Below are 14,054 nucleotides of genomic sequence, written 5' to 3'. Positions count from 1 at the left end.
TAAAAGCTATTTTTATTTTAATTTGAACTATTGTTGTATCAGATCTTCAAATCAGTGTATACTGAATTCGAAAAAAATCACTCTGTTTAAATTTTCCAGTAAAACCGTACCCGGAATTAATTAAAAATTTAATTTTATATTTAAAAAGAAGTGTTAATTATTACTAGGGAAATTGCTAGTAAGTTCCTTTTTCATGGTCAAATTTGTACTTAAGTACCACAGGACCAACGTATAAGCACACAAGCTTGGGATTTTCATGACAATCTGTTTGCACTCTTTATCTTTTAGCTCAATTTCAGTCCCAAGGAGAAACTTACAAACAGATTTCCCATTATTATTCAACAAAAGATTGGCAATATAGATGATCTATTAAATTAATTTAAACAATTAATAAATAAATCATAAATCTTAAAATTTTAAAGGTCAAATGTCGAGGATTAGCAGTTAATAAAATATATTGTTAATTTTTTATCATAAAAATATTTATTTAATAAATATAAACTACTTATTTTCAATTGAACAATTTATATATCTTCTTAATAATTTCTTCATTCATAACAACAGATCTTTTAGGTGGCTAGAAAGTACTCTTCCAACGGAAATATAATGTTTCAAAATTCAGATAAAATGTTTATAATTGAGGTAGCAAATATTAATCTTTTAGTATCATAAGGGATCATCCTGAATATTTACTTATTATTTTATGTCAACTTGTTAATAAGTTAGTGAAGATAAAAGGATTAATTGAATGAGATAAATAAAATAAATAATATATTAATTAATAGAGATTAAATCTGGCTGGGTGAGCTAATCCCTCAAAGTGTGTTAAATCAAAATTTGATTTTTTTTAAAATATCCATTTTTAATGCCCGAACGTGTTACATTTAGTAATTATATTGTTGTTAGATTACTCCATTTCACACAAATGTTACTTTACATTTTATCATTTTTAAATATATTTATTTTTTAAAATTATATATAAAAGGGAGTGTTTAAGTTAATAGTATATGATTACATATTTAAGTTAATAATTTAAGTTATTGGCAACATCTAATAATTTTTTTGACATAGAATTGAACTTTTGATTTTTCCGCACACACCTCATCACATCCTCATCAGTTATCACACTCTCAGTTATTTAACAATTTTTTATCAGCAGGTATTTAATAAGTTTTAATCTATATGAAAAATCTAGTAATACTTTTTATGAACCAACCGTGGATTTGTGTGTATTTAAATATATGGTTTTTTTTTTTTGCCAACGCAAAAAGATTACGAAAAGTAATTATATGATCTTTAAATGCCAAATGTCACTCAATCAGGTGTGGCAACACCATATTTCCATGTCACGACGAGTGAGGCGTCGGTGTTTAAACGAGATAAAATTTCAAAGTATATGCAAATGTGCCTCTCAACAATTTCTCGGTCTCGATTTCTTTTTTGGATAAAAAAAAAATGTTTTGCCTAATTGGGTAATTCCCATTATATAAACATTCTATCTGAATTTCCCCAGAGATCAGCTCTGGATCAGCGAGAAAAAATATAAAAAAAAATATTACGAATCTTACTGGTGTTTTGATTTGATTTGTGATCTCGGTTTCTCTCTCGGTCTCGGATTTCAGAAAACCCAGATTATACTGTTGAAAACCTATCATAGCGAATCTGAAGCTCCAGATTCATCATATTTTTCTTTAGAAGAAACACGGAACTCTTGGGACCCAATTTTTCTTTCAGTGCAATTTGACCGTATTTTAGTTGATTTTGATTTGATGCATCTCTGCTGTTTCTTCACTTGACTTTTGGGAAGCCCAAGTTTGGATTTGGATTTTGCTTTGCTTCTACTACTAGATTTCTCTTTTGGTGAGTTTTAACGCCCATGAATAATTGTCTTTTCGCTGATTGTGTCGACGTAAGTGTGTATTGATAAGTGCATTTCATTTCAGGGAACTCCGATTCCGTTGAAGTTCGTGGTGCCTTAGTGCTTGGGAAGTAGATTGTGGAATTTTGAGGGTGCGTGGATGAGGGGCTGTGGCAGGACATGATAGGGGCATATGAAGATTTTGAGATACAATGACTGGAGGGTCATTGGGTATTCGTTCTGGAAGTTATGGCTCCTTAGATAAACAGCTGCAGAATGGTTTATCGCCTATTCAAACAGCGCGCAAGCCTTCCAAGATGCTCAAAGAGAAAGATAGATTGTTCCCTTGGATCTGCAAATTTGCTGGCCGAAAGAAGGTCGGAATGCTGTTTCTCTGTAGTATTTCCGCCGCGGTTTTCTTCTGGGTTGTGTACGTTGGAAAAGGTTTCTCAATTTCTCTCATCTTATCTTTTTTTTTTTTCGTCCTCATCCTCTTTCTTTTCATGTTGTTTAGCAATAGTTACTGATTCGATTAGACTGCTTTTTAAATCCCCTATTAGATAATAAGATGATTCTGTGCGCCTGAAAATCGGATTTGGTTCTAGAATTCATCTGGTTAACTACCAATGTTTGGAATGCAAACCAAATGATGTGCTTAGTTTGGTTTCGTGACATGTCCTGGAAGATTCAATGATCCTTTCACTTTAAGTGGATGCTCATTGCATCATAATGTTACCTGTTTTTGACATTACTATTACTTCGAACTATATTTTCTCTTCTTGCTGTGCTATGCTATCCCGTGTTAGCAATTCTTATAATAATATTTCATTCACAAGACTTTTACTAGTTTTATTTGGGGAAAAATTGCAGTTTACTGCCGAAAATCAGTTTGCCTTCTTCTAGGTAATAGGTGTCATTCAAATCTCTTAAGCACCCTGAATTTCTGTCATGAGTTTAAGTAAGTGTCAATGTTGAAATTATAAACAATTCATTGCTGAATGTTTGTTTCACTTTGTATTTGAACCCGCAAGATGGTTCAAATGTTTAATCCTTTAAAACTCAGGAACTGATTTTGGAACCAACTGAAAGAGAGCAGAGTGAAACTCATAGTGTCATTTAAGTGCCATCAAGCCCTCGTTATTGAGTTCTTCCTCTTGCATCAACTTGGCTTGTTAGCATATGTTAGTGATATAATTCATTGCCATGCAAAAGGAAGGAAACTTGTTTTATGATTTGTTGCTATCGCTTCATTTTTGCTGCAATATTTTTAGACAATTACAAACATGCTCACCCACAGGCAGGAATTGATCCCGCGAAGGATTTGATGCCATTATGGCATAAAGCCATTGGCATTTATGCTGCTGTTAAGACATAATGTTTGCAACATGTTCCCCCTTTCCAGGTGAAGATACACAAGAGGAAAACAGTGTGCGGAACATTACAGTCAATGAAAGCCTGTCTATTACTGTCAGGGGCATAACTACAAGAGTGGCATCATTCCCACCCCCACCAGGCTACTTTCTAGGGTACAGTCTTCCTCCTGGGCATCCATGCAATAGCTTCACCCTCCCTCCTCCACCAGCAGATAAAAAGCGAACTGGACCGCGGCGTAAGTTATAGTTTTCCCTTCTGTTGCCTTAGATTTTGTATGTTTTTTCCTGCACTTAACATTTGACAATCATACTCAATATCTGCAATTGTGAATTTTTTCTTTTAAAATTTGAACTTGTTAGTAAAAGGGCAGGTCCAAGTGTATATTTCTGCTTACTATATGTATAAGGTATTATTCTTGATTATTCTCACCTTTTTTCCTTTAATTTTTCAGCATGTCCGGTTTGTTACCTTCCTGTTGATGAAGCCATTGAAAAGATGCCAAGTTTACCTTCACCTTCACCAATTCTTAAGAATTTAACATTTATCTATGAGGAAAATTTAAGTAGAGATGGAGAATTTGGTGGTTCAGACTTTGGTGGATACCCTACTCTGAAGCAGAGAAATGATTCTTTTGATGTACAAGAGTCAATGAGTGTGCACTGTGGGTATGTTTTTGCTTTAATTGGATCTTTGCCTTTAGTACAGAAGACTTATATTATAACCAAATTGATCTATACCTCATTTCAATCATATTTCTCCTAAACTTTCTTACTCATATCTTTGCATTTTGAATTTTCAATGATGCATTTGTGCACCTATTTAGGTTTGTTAGAGGAACTAAACCTGGCCGAAGTACAGGATTTGACATAGATGATGATGACCTTTTCCACATGGATCAATGTCAAGGTGTGGTTGTTGCTTCAGCCATATTTGGTTAGTATTATGTGATTTCTGTGTTTATTATTATTATTTTTTTAACATTGTAGTTTGCTCATTAATAAAATATGTTTTTCAGGAAATTTTGATGTGATAAATGAGCCAAAAAATATAAGTGACTATTCCAAGCAGAATGTATGTTTTCTTATGTTTGTTGATGAAGAAACAGCAAACCATCTGAAGTATTCTGGTAGGCTGGGAAGTAGCAAAAAAATTGGGCTATGGAGAATTATTGTTGCTCATAATCTTCCTTACAAAGATGCAAGACGGACTGGAAAGGTCAGACTTGTGAACTTTTCCACTGCTAATATGAATGCATTATTGAAATTCACATTTGATTTTTATGTGATGAAGTAAAAAATAACTGAGCTTTTTTGAAACAAATTCCTGGTCTTTTACATAGAAAATTAACATAGTTAAAAAAACTGTGATCCCATTTCTTATCCTTTCTTGGAGGGATTCCTTTAGGATATTGAAATGGGTGGGAGAAATTCTTATATTATGTATTAGTAGACCTAGCATTGACCAGATTTTCCTATTTCTGAATCAGGTTTTCATCATTTAACTTAACCATGTTTTTATAAATTGAGATGACCTCAAATCTTACTAAAAGACTAGTGTATTTTGTTCATAAAGTAATATCTTTCTACACATTGTCACTTTTGCTACCTTTACTGCAGGTTCCAAAGCTTCTGCTGCATAGAATGGTTCCAAATGCTCGATATTCTATATGGATTGATGGGAAGCTTGAGCTTGTTGTTGATCCATATCAAATTCTTGAAAGGTTTATTTCAGTTTATTGTCAATATTATAATATCTTTTACATATTATGAAAATCAATGGTATCTTTCTTGGAAAAAGGATATCTAATGTTAGGGGCTTCAGTACTTTCTACATTTTGAGGGCAGCAAAATTGTGTCATTATAGCTCTCAATGCAGTCTCTGATCTTTATTTTATAGCTTATCATATCATCCACTGGTTTATTTGATTTTGATTGTACTAAATATCACATCCAACTGATGCAGAATTACTATCTTGGTGTGGTTCATCTCCTAGTTATGTGAAGAGCACCTTTTCAACTTTATCTATTACCATATATGCCTTTTCCTAATTTAACAAGAAATTTATTTTATAGGCAATTGATTGTTAATGGAATTAGAACACTCTTGGAAGTTGTTGAACGTGATCTCTTAATTAATAATATTTCTAAAAGCTTAATAAACGATAGAGCACAATGGCGTCTTGCAATCCATGTAGCCGACCCCACCTACTGGGATAAAGGCTTGTTGTTGTTGTTGTTGTTGTTTGATTGTTAATGGAATTGGCAATTGATTCTGTTATATTCTGTTATTTGGGTTTCCTAATTGGGCAGGCATCCAAGGTGTTAACAATTTGTTTTATTTTGTTATATTCTTGAAAGTTATTCATGCATTGTTATTGCATGTGTGTGTGTGTGCTTATTGAGTGTTTCCTTGGGTATAATCTCAATAACTATACTTCTAGCCTGTGGAGCTAGAACATTACAGGAAATTGTTTGTACTCTTCAAGAGTGAAGCTTTAGACTCGTCCTATTTTTTTTTTCCTTGCTTTGTCCAACCAGAACATGGGTATTCACCATGCCTTAATCAGTTTTGTCTCTTATTTAGGTTTTTGTGGAGGAAAAATGCTACATTTGCAATATCTAAACATTATAGACGCTTTGATGTATTTGTTGAGGCTGAGGCAAATAAAGCTGCTGGAAAGTATGAAAATGCCTCTATTGACTTTCAGATTGAGTTTTATAAGAAGGAGGGATTGACCCCATATACAGAGGCTAAGCTTCCCATTATAAGTGGTGAGTGAAACATTCATGCTTTATGGAATGTGAATATAATCTGTACCTGTTTCATTTTCTATATTTTTCATTTTCCTAAATCTTGATGGCTGAATTGCAGATGTTCCTGAAGGATGTGTTATAGTAAGAGAGCATGTTCCTATTAGCAACCTGTTTACTTGTCTTTGGTTCAATGAAGTTGACAGATTTACTTCTAGGGACCAGATTAGTTTCTCTACTGTCAGGGATAAGCTTCTGTCAAAGGTGGATTTTCATGTTAACATGTTCTTGGATTGTGAAAGACGCAATTTTGTAGTTCAGGTAATTGTTTCATTTTCATCTGATTTGCATCAAATTTATCTAAAGCAACAAAACTGTCAATTTTGTAGTTTTTAGCAGAATCTATCCACTTACTTTTTTATAGTAATCTGCATTGTAAAATATAGTAATTATATCCTATGGGAGGATCTTGGATGGCAAGAACAAAACATTGGGGAAACCAAAATTTTTACAGTTATCAACTGATGTAATATGGGTGATTATGGTTTCTATGTTTGCCTCTCATTTCAAATATTAAATGTTACTCATTTCTCTTCTATTCCTTCCACTGTTTCAAATCTCTTTCTTACCTACTGTGGGATATCTTTAGTGTCTCTAATTTATTTTTATTTTTTGTCATTGAAATCCTTTCTTGCTTGCAGAAATATCATAGGGACCTCTTGGAACGCCTTCCTCCACCTGTTTCTATTGTTCTCTCTCCTCCACCTCCTCCACCCTATTCGCAGCCTCTTTTACCTGTGCTTGTAAGTCCTCCTGCTAGGAGAGGCTCTGGAAGACGTGGGAGAGATAGAAGGTCAGGTTCTAGGCGCCACCGCAAAGTTGCTATTGGTACTAGAGACAATGAGGCAACAAGTTGAAGAAAGTTTTGTTTGGCATGGTTTTATATTATTACTATTCTTTTGCACCTGAGTGAATCATTCATTGCAGAGCTGGAGGAATATTGGGAAGATGAGTGTTACACTGTTTCTATGGGAACACTTTGTTCTTTCCGGTTTTTACTTTTGTGGAATTGTCCATCTTTATTCAATTTATTTTGTTGTATATATAGTAACATTTTCAAATAATTATAATATGGGTTGCCACCCATTTTGATTTATTATCATAGCAAAAGGATATTGGCTATTGATTCTCTTATTTCTTCCTTTTTACTAAAAAAGTGACTAAAATTTATCCATAATTTGCTACCTACGGTTGGTAATTTTAAATGAGATGAGTTTAAATTATGAATCTGTATCCACATTTTGTCTGGCCTTTAGCATTGGTTGTCCTAATGTTGTGTGTTGCATTGTTGTTCATGTGTTCTTTTTTCTTTTATTTCTTAAGTGGTGATATATCATATAACTATTAACCCAAACCCAATGTTTGCATTGTCTTGTAAATTTGGCAAAGATATAAGTTATGGTGCATAAATTTGGTATTGTTTTGCAAATTGAAAAACAAGTATGGATATATATGTATCAAGCATGACCTAATATGGTATGTCAAATACAACAAATTGTGTTATAAGTTTTGAGATTGTTCTAAAACATTTTGGAGAAAAAAAAAGAATATTTTGCATGTAATAGATTGTAAGTATTTGAGATTGTTCTAAAACATTTTGGAGAAAAAAAACTAACAACAAAAACATGAGAATATTTTGCGTGTGGTAGATTATAAGTATTGGATAGAGCTACGTTACTCCTTTGAAATATTGGTACACTTGGTTCACTATATAGACGCCAAGACATCACAGAAGAGTGACATGATAATGTCACATCCCAAACATGACCACCCAAACCCAACTGCTTTTAGCGTCTTTATAATGAACTTTAATGTTTGTAGTTAATATTATTCATAAGTTATAAACAAAATAATTTATTTCTGAATTCTATATAATGTATCAAATTTAATGTATTAATTGAGCTAGAACTCCTTTTTATACCAATTAGATAGTTTTTCGGTGAGGTTTTATTTATTATTATTTTTTTACCAATAGTGAGGTTTTACGCTCTGGGAATTGAAGGAAAGAGATATGACCTTAAAAGAAAAAATATTTTTCAAATTAGAATTTTGGCTCATACATATATTTATTTATTCTTTTAGGGAAACGGCTTATTTGTTACCTTATCTTTTTTAGGTTGGAATTTGGCAAACTATATTAATAATAGGATCTAAATATTTATTTGAAATAAACACCCATTTAAATCTGTTTTCTTTGGAGGATATATGAATTATGGAGAAGGCGTACAAAATTCTCAAACTCTTTTTAATTCGAGTTCTCGAGTTCTTTGACTCAAGAATCTTTTCAACTGGCTGGTAAAAGGAAAAAAATTCTTACCTTTAGAATACCAAGTTCTGGGAGAGAACAACAGCTATATAAGCATCACTACCAAAAATAGCCAAATTAATAATCTTAGTAATTTTTATTTTAACATCATCAATTAATATTAATATTTCTAAGATAATACAAAGATACGAAAATCATGCTCAATCTTTTCAAATCTTTTTTAAGCTTTTAATGCAAATTATTGGAGTTTGGATCTAAAACATTCAATTGCAAATCAATCTTATTATATACTTTCTGGCATTTCACTTGTTAAGGGATATGATCTCACTCCTTATTTAAAATTTCTTTTTTATTTTTTGATTCATGTTATTATATTAAGTGATTTGCTCCCTTAATTTTATTTTTTTTATTATGTTTATTTTGGGAAAAATGAAACACAAATTATTCTTGAAAGCTTAGTTAAACTATTGATTCACTTTATTTCTAATTAAATCAAGGCATGTGAATCTTTTATAAATTATTTATTCTATAATAGATTCTTGTTTTATTAATATATTAAGATACACTTATTTTAATTTGATTTTTTTGGCCAAAATTTTGATTTGATTAAATATAAATATATTAAATATATAAGGCTAAATAAATAAACTTACTAAAAAACATATACATCTCTCACTCATAAGTTATCCTTTTCTTTCGATCTAAAAATTTAATAAAGAAAATAAAAATATTTTATGTTAAGTTATAATTATAACAAAAATTTCTACTTGAAATTTTTTAAAATAAAATCTGAAGATAGGATCTGGCTCATAGAGATAGGATATGATGGAGGGTAATATAATTTGGTGAGAAGTACATAGTTAAATTTAGCAAAAGAAATTAATTCCTAATAAAAAATAAATTTAAATTTAAATTCTCATTAACAAAAATATTTATATTTATATAATAATTTTAATGGTGTCAGTATTCATTCAGACTCACTTGAAGGTGTCAATTTAATTTTTAAAGATGGCACACATGATCACCTTATTATTCATGACATTAGGAATCATCTGTTTATTGTGAAGGATGTGGAACTCCAGTACACCAACAGGTTTGAATTTTTATTAATAAAAATATTTATGCTTATATAACGAGATTGCTGCAGTTAATAATAAAAAATAATATAATTTGGAGAGAATTTTTATTCTTTTATATTATTTTTAAAATAAAAATTACAACATTGCACCTATCTGAAAGCGGACACACCGAAGCTGAGTGTGACCAGTTAACCATCAGAATGTGCAGGCGATGTTGGACAGATAACACGTGTCACAATCGTAGGCAATCGTCTCATGCAGCTTTCAGGGTAGGCCCCACGAGATCCCTATCTTGAATCTCTCACTCTGGTCATATCTGGCGGGGAATCTTTTCCCAAATTTCACCCCCAAATACACTCCTAAAACAGATTTGGAGGAAAATAAACCTCAAAGCGTCTATCGGTCTCGTCTTCTTCGTCCCATATTGTGCAGTGAGAGGGTTAGGGTTTTATTACCGACTCGATCATGTCGAACCTGTAGAGCATCAGCCGTTCGCCACCGCTGCAGCCACCGTTCGATTAAATGGGATCGTCTCCTGCGTTTTTCGTGATTTGCATCTTGCACTCTCTGATAGCTATGACCTCGGGGGCGTTGATGATGTTCTACATGAAGGAGGTGTACACGTTTGGGCATGGGGTGCAGACAGCGACGAAGCTCTTGGGATCCACTCCCCATGACCAGCTCTTGATCAAAACCTCCGATTCCTTTTCCGGGTTGCTGCTCGTCGCTATCGGGTTCATTCTCTTCATGGTTTCCTTCGTGAAGGACAGAGATTTTCAGGCCTTTTTCGCCAAAGGTTGTACAGTTCTTCATGTTTTCATGGCTATGTGGAGGATTTACTTTGAAAGGAAGGTCGAGGATCTCGCCTGGGATTGGCTCAGGCAGACTGTTGGAGATATTCTGTTGGCCCTATCGTGGGTTTTCTTTCTTGTTTATTCTTGGAGAGAGAAGTATGATTAGCGTCCGCTCCCAATCCTATTTTTGCTAATCGGTATAATTCCCCGCTTCAAATTATCTTGTAAAAGTTGAATTTCTGGTAATTTTATCATGGGGTGTTTTAGAATTATATCTTGGCTGTGAATGATATTCAATAAATTTTAAATCTCTGCAAAAATTCTCCTTGCAAAATCATTTTTATATCGGAGTTCATGAATATTGGTTCCTCAGAATACCAAGCTTTTGAAGCGAGTTTCTTTTGGATTTGTAGATCAGACAAATCAATTTCTGTGATAATTTCCGTACTGGCAGGGTTGTTCTGATGCTTTACTTAATGGTTGTGATTTGAAGTCTATTAAAATGATTTACATTGATGAATACTGAATGAAAGTTGAAGTTGCCAGTGTGTGTCAAGGTTAAAATAGTTGACTAGGTAAGAAATCGACAGTTGCATGTTTCTTCTTTCCGTGGATTTAGATGTGCATCGTTTAATTTTTTAGTTGTTTATAAAAATTTTAGGATTACAATCACCTGTAAATTACCTTTTATAGGATTTTAGCACTCTTTAGATTGAAGTGACGTTTTGTTCACTAAGCGCCATCAACAGTGAAAACTGATGAGGCATTTGGTGTGCAGAAATAATTGCCCACCATTCTTTGATACATAAATTGAAGTGACGTTTTGTTCACTAAGCGCCATCAACAGTGGTAATTGATGAGGCATTTGGTGTGCAGAAATAATTGCCCACCATTCTTTGATACATAAATTGCCTACTGGAAATTATTCAAACAAAATTCACAAGTTTTGCAATATTCAAAAGAAATGCCATTTTAACAACAAAAATCATTCTATGGTCATGATTAGGTGATCTTCAGTCTTCTGTTTTGGCACGTCCTTCTAGATGTACCATTTACACGGAGCATGTGGCTAGCATTAAGTGAGTTTGCATCTTAAATAAATTCTAATATGTTCTTGTACCTCCTGAAGTTCAATTTTTAATGCACGTTAATAGGCAAGAAGAAATTAATACATATGCTAGTGCCTATTATTACTTTTTGGTGCACGTGTTATGTCCGTATGGTACCATATGAGTAACTAGTGTGGGTAATGTACATTGCACAAAGTCCAAAAAATGAGCCTCATTATTTATAACTCATGAATAGTGTGGTTTGTTAGAGTTTTTCTATTATATATGGATTGTGCATCTTCTTAGCAGTCATTTTATCTCTCTCTGATCAAATGGTATATTTTAAGTGTTAGCTCTTAGTTTGAATGTCTGGATTGTTTTATCCGGTACAGTGGGATAAAAGAAAACTACTCATAGAAGCTGTAATTACTTAATTTTGTTATAGAATGATTGTCTTGATGGCTTTATATTACATGGAGTTTTTCCTCTTAAGCTGCTGTGTTTGCTTCTCAGGGCCTTTTGTGCTGGCTAATTTGCTGAATAGCTATAATTTATGGTGTTTCTGTAGATCCAAGTATGGTGCGGTTTGTTTGTTTGGCATTCCTTTTGGAAGCACTTGAGTTTTTCTGCATTGTGGCCCAAGTGACTTTTAGCTATAAGCTAAAAGTTAAACATTAAGCAGTTCCCCATAAACCTGCACTTTGCCAGTTTGCCCCTTAGGATTTTCAATAAAAACTCATGTAGATTTATGATAATTCAGTTTCTGGTGAGCTAAAATCTTGATATGGAATCCGGGACAAAGCTGTGATTATGATATTTGCATTATTTCTATAGCAAGAGCAATTGTCACAAATTTAAATTTTAGACTCTTGAACTATTATTTGATATCCCTATTCCAGTGGTTCCGGCTCCTCAGTTTGAGATGAGGCTAGGATCAGTATCTGTTTCTAAATTTTGATATAGTACATCTTCTCTCAATTTTTTATATCAATACTATCTATCTCCATGCAAAATCGGTAGAATGCATTGTGTCTATCTCTCAAATTCCTCATGCGCGAGTGTGCAGAAGTTATGTCAACCACTGCCATAAAATTTTTTGCTTGGAATAAGCTATGCAATGATGATGGGAAGTATCTGGGGGTCTATGACCATTTTAAAGTGAAGGTCCTTTTTCTTGGGTTTAACATTTCTTCCTAATTGTGGACAAGTTGGAACAAAACTGCTGAAGAGATATTGGCCAGGGTTCAACGTGCTAACACAATCGACATAATGGAGGTTAGTGGGGAGATAAGATCATTGGCTGACAGGTTTGGGCCAACAGCTTTAACGATCATGATGTCCAAGACTAAACAGATATTTTGTGTCTTGGAGCTATTTATCAGAGGAAATTTCATGCTTTGTAGCGTACTGTATTTATAGTTCACATGAGTGGGGACTGGACCAACTTCTTTATGCTGGACCATACAAGTAGCCGTCAGATGCTGAAGGATGCTGTAAAACTTAGTTGTACTAGTTACATCTTCATATTAATGTGGTTATTAGACGTGAAAACCTGCCAGGTCGTCCCACCAGTAGGCAGGGAAGGACGACTAATTTGCATGCAGTACTTGCCAGGAGTGAATTCAGTCTCAATGTATTGTTCTGTTTATCCCAGTCTCGTGGGCCATTGCTTATATTTCTTGTGGATCACATCGGGACGTGTCACTGTGATTAACACCTATTAATGGTTCTTTGAAAACCTGTTCAACGTCTTCAGTGATCAGAAGACAATTTGCTTATTGAGAAAGACATTTATGATCTCCGTGTATAGATGATATATAATATCCAAAGGTTTTGGCTTAGTATAGATTGCCTGTGTTAACTTATAAACAGTTTTGTCATTCCTCCTATGATATTTTTTGTTCGATAGATATATCCGTTCTTTTGCTCCAGGATTTACCGTATAATCCCGGCTTTACCTGGGTGTAAGATGATGATGATCTTGACGTTGCTCTCTGCATCCCAGCGATCATTGTCCTGCGTGGAGAAACGATGACTTATTTTTGGGCCTGAGAAGTAATAATGACTTCACTTCTATTCTAAGTCAGAAGCATGGTTAAGATTTCTCGAAAGTATGAAGGTACTTTGACTTTGAGACGATCCCTTCATGCCTGTTGGACAGATATCAAGAATTCAATGTGGCTTTCAATTTGTTCTTTCAGGACTGATTCAATTGGAGTCGAAATAAAAGAAGCTGGTCTAATCTTTTCCTTGTACTTGATAGAGCCAGACACAAAACACAGCTGTACAAGAGAGTTCTATGGTTTAAGGGTAACATTTACTGTTATAGTTACCTTCGCCTCTCGATGATCAGAGGGTTGATGACAGCAATTGTTTAAAGATCAGTTTCGTCATTTCACAAATTAAACAATGCATGGAGTATAGTTTGTTTGGCTTAAATGGAACCGCAAGTATTTTTTTTCATTCAAAATAGTTGTCTCATGATCTTTATTTTGCTTCTTTTCTGGGCTTCATGCCCCATTGTTTACCAAACAAAGCTTAATTAATAGGCACTTAAGTTTACAAGTAAAAAGCGGTTCTTTTTATGTAACAAATAATCTACTATTCTAGATTTAAATGTCAATCTTTAATTAGAAGCAAGTTTGCCTAATGTGAAGGAAAATCTAATACTACCGAAGGAAATCTAACGAAAACGCCAGTTGTGCTTATGTTAGTACAGCAGAAGTGTGTTTTAACATTTGCGTGATCAATGTTCATTTACCAAATATTGAGCTACATTGGGTCAAGAACAGGGTCATAGGGATCAAACACGGCCAATTCACAT

The 14,054-nt window shown here is 33.6% G+C and overlaps 2 protein-coding genes across 8 annotated transcripts; both read left to right on the top strand.

The window, feature by feature from the left end:
• The first annotated feature begins 1,431 nt into the window (after positions 1–1,431).
• LOC129307164 (probable hexosyltransferase MUCI70) lies at positions 1,432–7,164 on the top strand. Its single transcript, XM_054948046.1, has 10 exons — positions 1,432–1,860; positions 1,944–2,302; positions 3,261–3,467; positions 3,684–3,897; positions 4,056–4,165; positions 4,248–4,447; positions 4,849–4,952; positions 5,816–6,003; positions 6,104–6,303; positions 6,684–7,164. Exons 2-10 carry the CDS (start codon positions 2,071–2,073, stop codon positions 6,897–6,899), a joined length of 1,671 nt encoding a protein of 556 aa, XP_054804021.1. The 5' UTR covers positions 1,432–1,860; positions 1,944–2,070; the 3' UTR covers positions 6,900–7,164.
• A 2,561-nt stretch (positions 7,165–9,725) lies between these two features.
• Positions 9,726–13,853, top strand: LOC129305964 (uncharacterized). Of its 7 annotated transcripts, XR_008592088.1 has the most exons (3): positions 9,726–10,378; positions 13,236–13,349; positions 13,432–13,853. XR_008592088.1 is itself a non-coding variant. In XM_054946210.1 (2 exons), the coding sequence occupies exon 1, from the start codon at positions 9,910–9,912 to the stop codon at positions 10,345–10,347; it is 438 nt and encodes a 145-aa protein (XP_054802185.1). In that variant the 5' UTR covers positions 9,726–9,909; the 3' UTR covers positions 10,348–10,378; positions 13,236–13,853. The 7 variants fall into 7 exon arrangements, 6 of the variants coding, with proteins under 6 accessions (XP_054802185.1, XP_054802184.1, XP_054802183.1 ...); XM_054946210.1 differs by having other exon boundaries at positions 13,236–13,853; XM_054946209.1 differs by having other exon boundaries at positions 13,163–13,853.
• Positions 13,854–14,054: the final 201 nt, after the last annotated feature.

Source organism: Prosopis cineraria, unplaced genomic scaffold (assembly GCF_029017545.1).
Source record: "Prosopis cineraria cultivar Desert tree isolate PC_DT_omini unplaced genomic scaffold, ASM2901754v1 PC3, whole genome shotgun sequence".
Taxonomy (NCBI): Eukaryota; Viridiplantae; Streptophyta; class Magnoliopsida; order Fabales; family Fabaceae; genus Prosopis; species Prosopis cineraria.
The sequence above is the reverse complement of the archived record's forward strand: the minus strand, read 5'-3'. Positions and strand labels throughout refer to the sequence as shown.

Coding starts and splice junctions, on each gene's coding strand:
- LOC129307164 (XM_054948046.1), top strand. CDS start 2,071: ATGACTGGAGGGTCATTGGGTATTCGTTCTGGAAGTTATGGCTCCTTA. Junction 3,468..3,683: donor AAAGCGAACTGGACCGCGGC/GTAAGTTATAGT, acceptor TTAATTTTTCAG/CATGTCCGGTTTGTTACCTT. Junction 4,448..4,848: donor ATGCAAGACGGACTGGAAAG/GTCAGACTTGTG, acceptor CCTTTACTGCAG/GTTCCAAAGCTTCTGCTGCA.
- LOC129305964 (XM_054946210.1), top strand. CDS start 9,910: ATGGGATCGTCTCCTGCGTTTTTCGTGATTTGCATCTTGCACTCTCTG.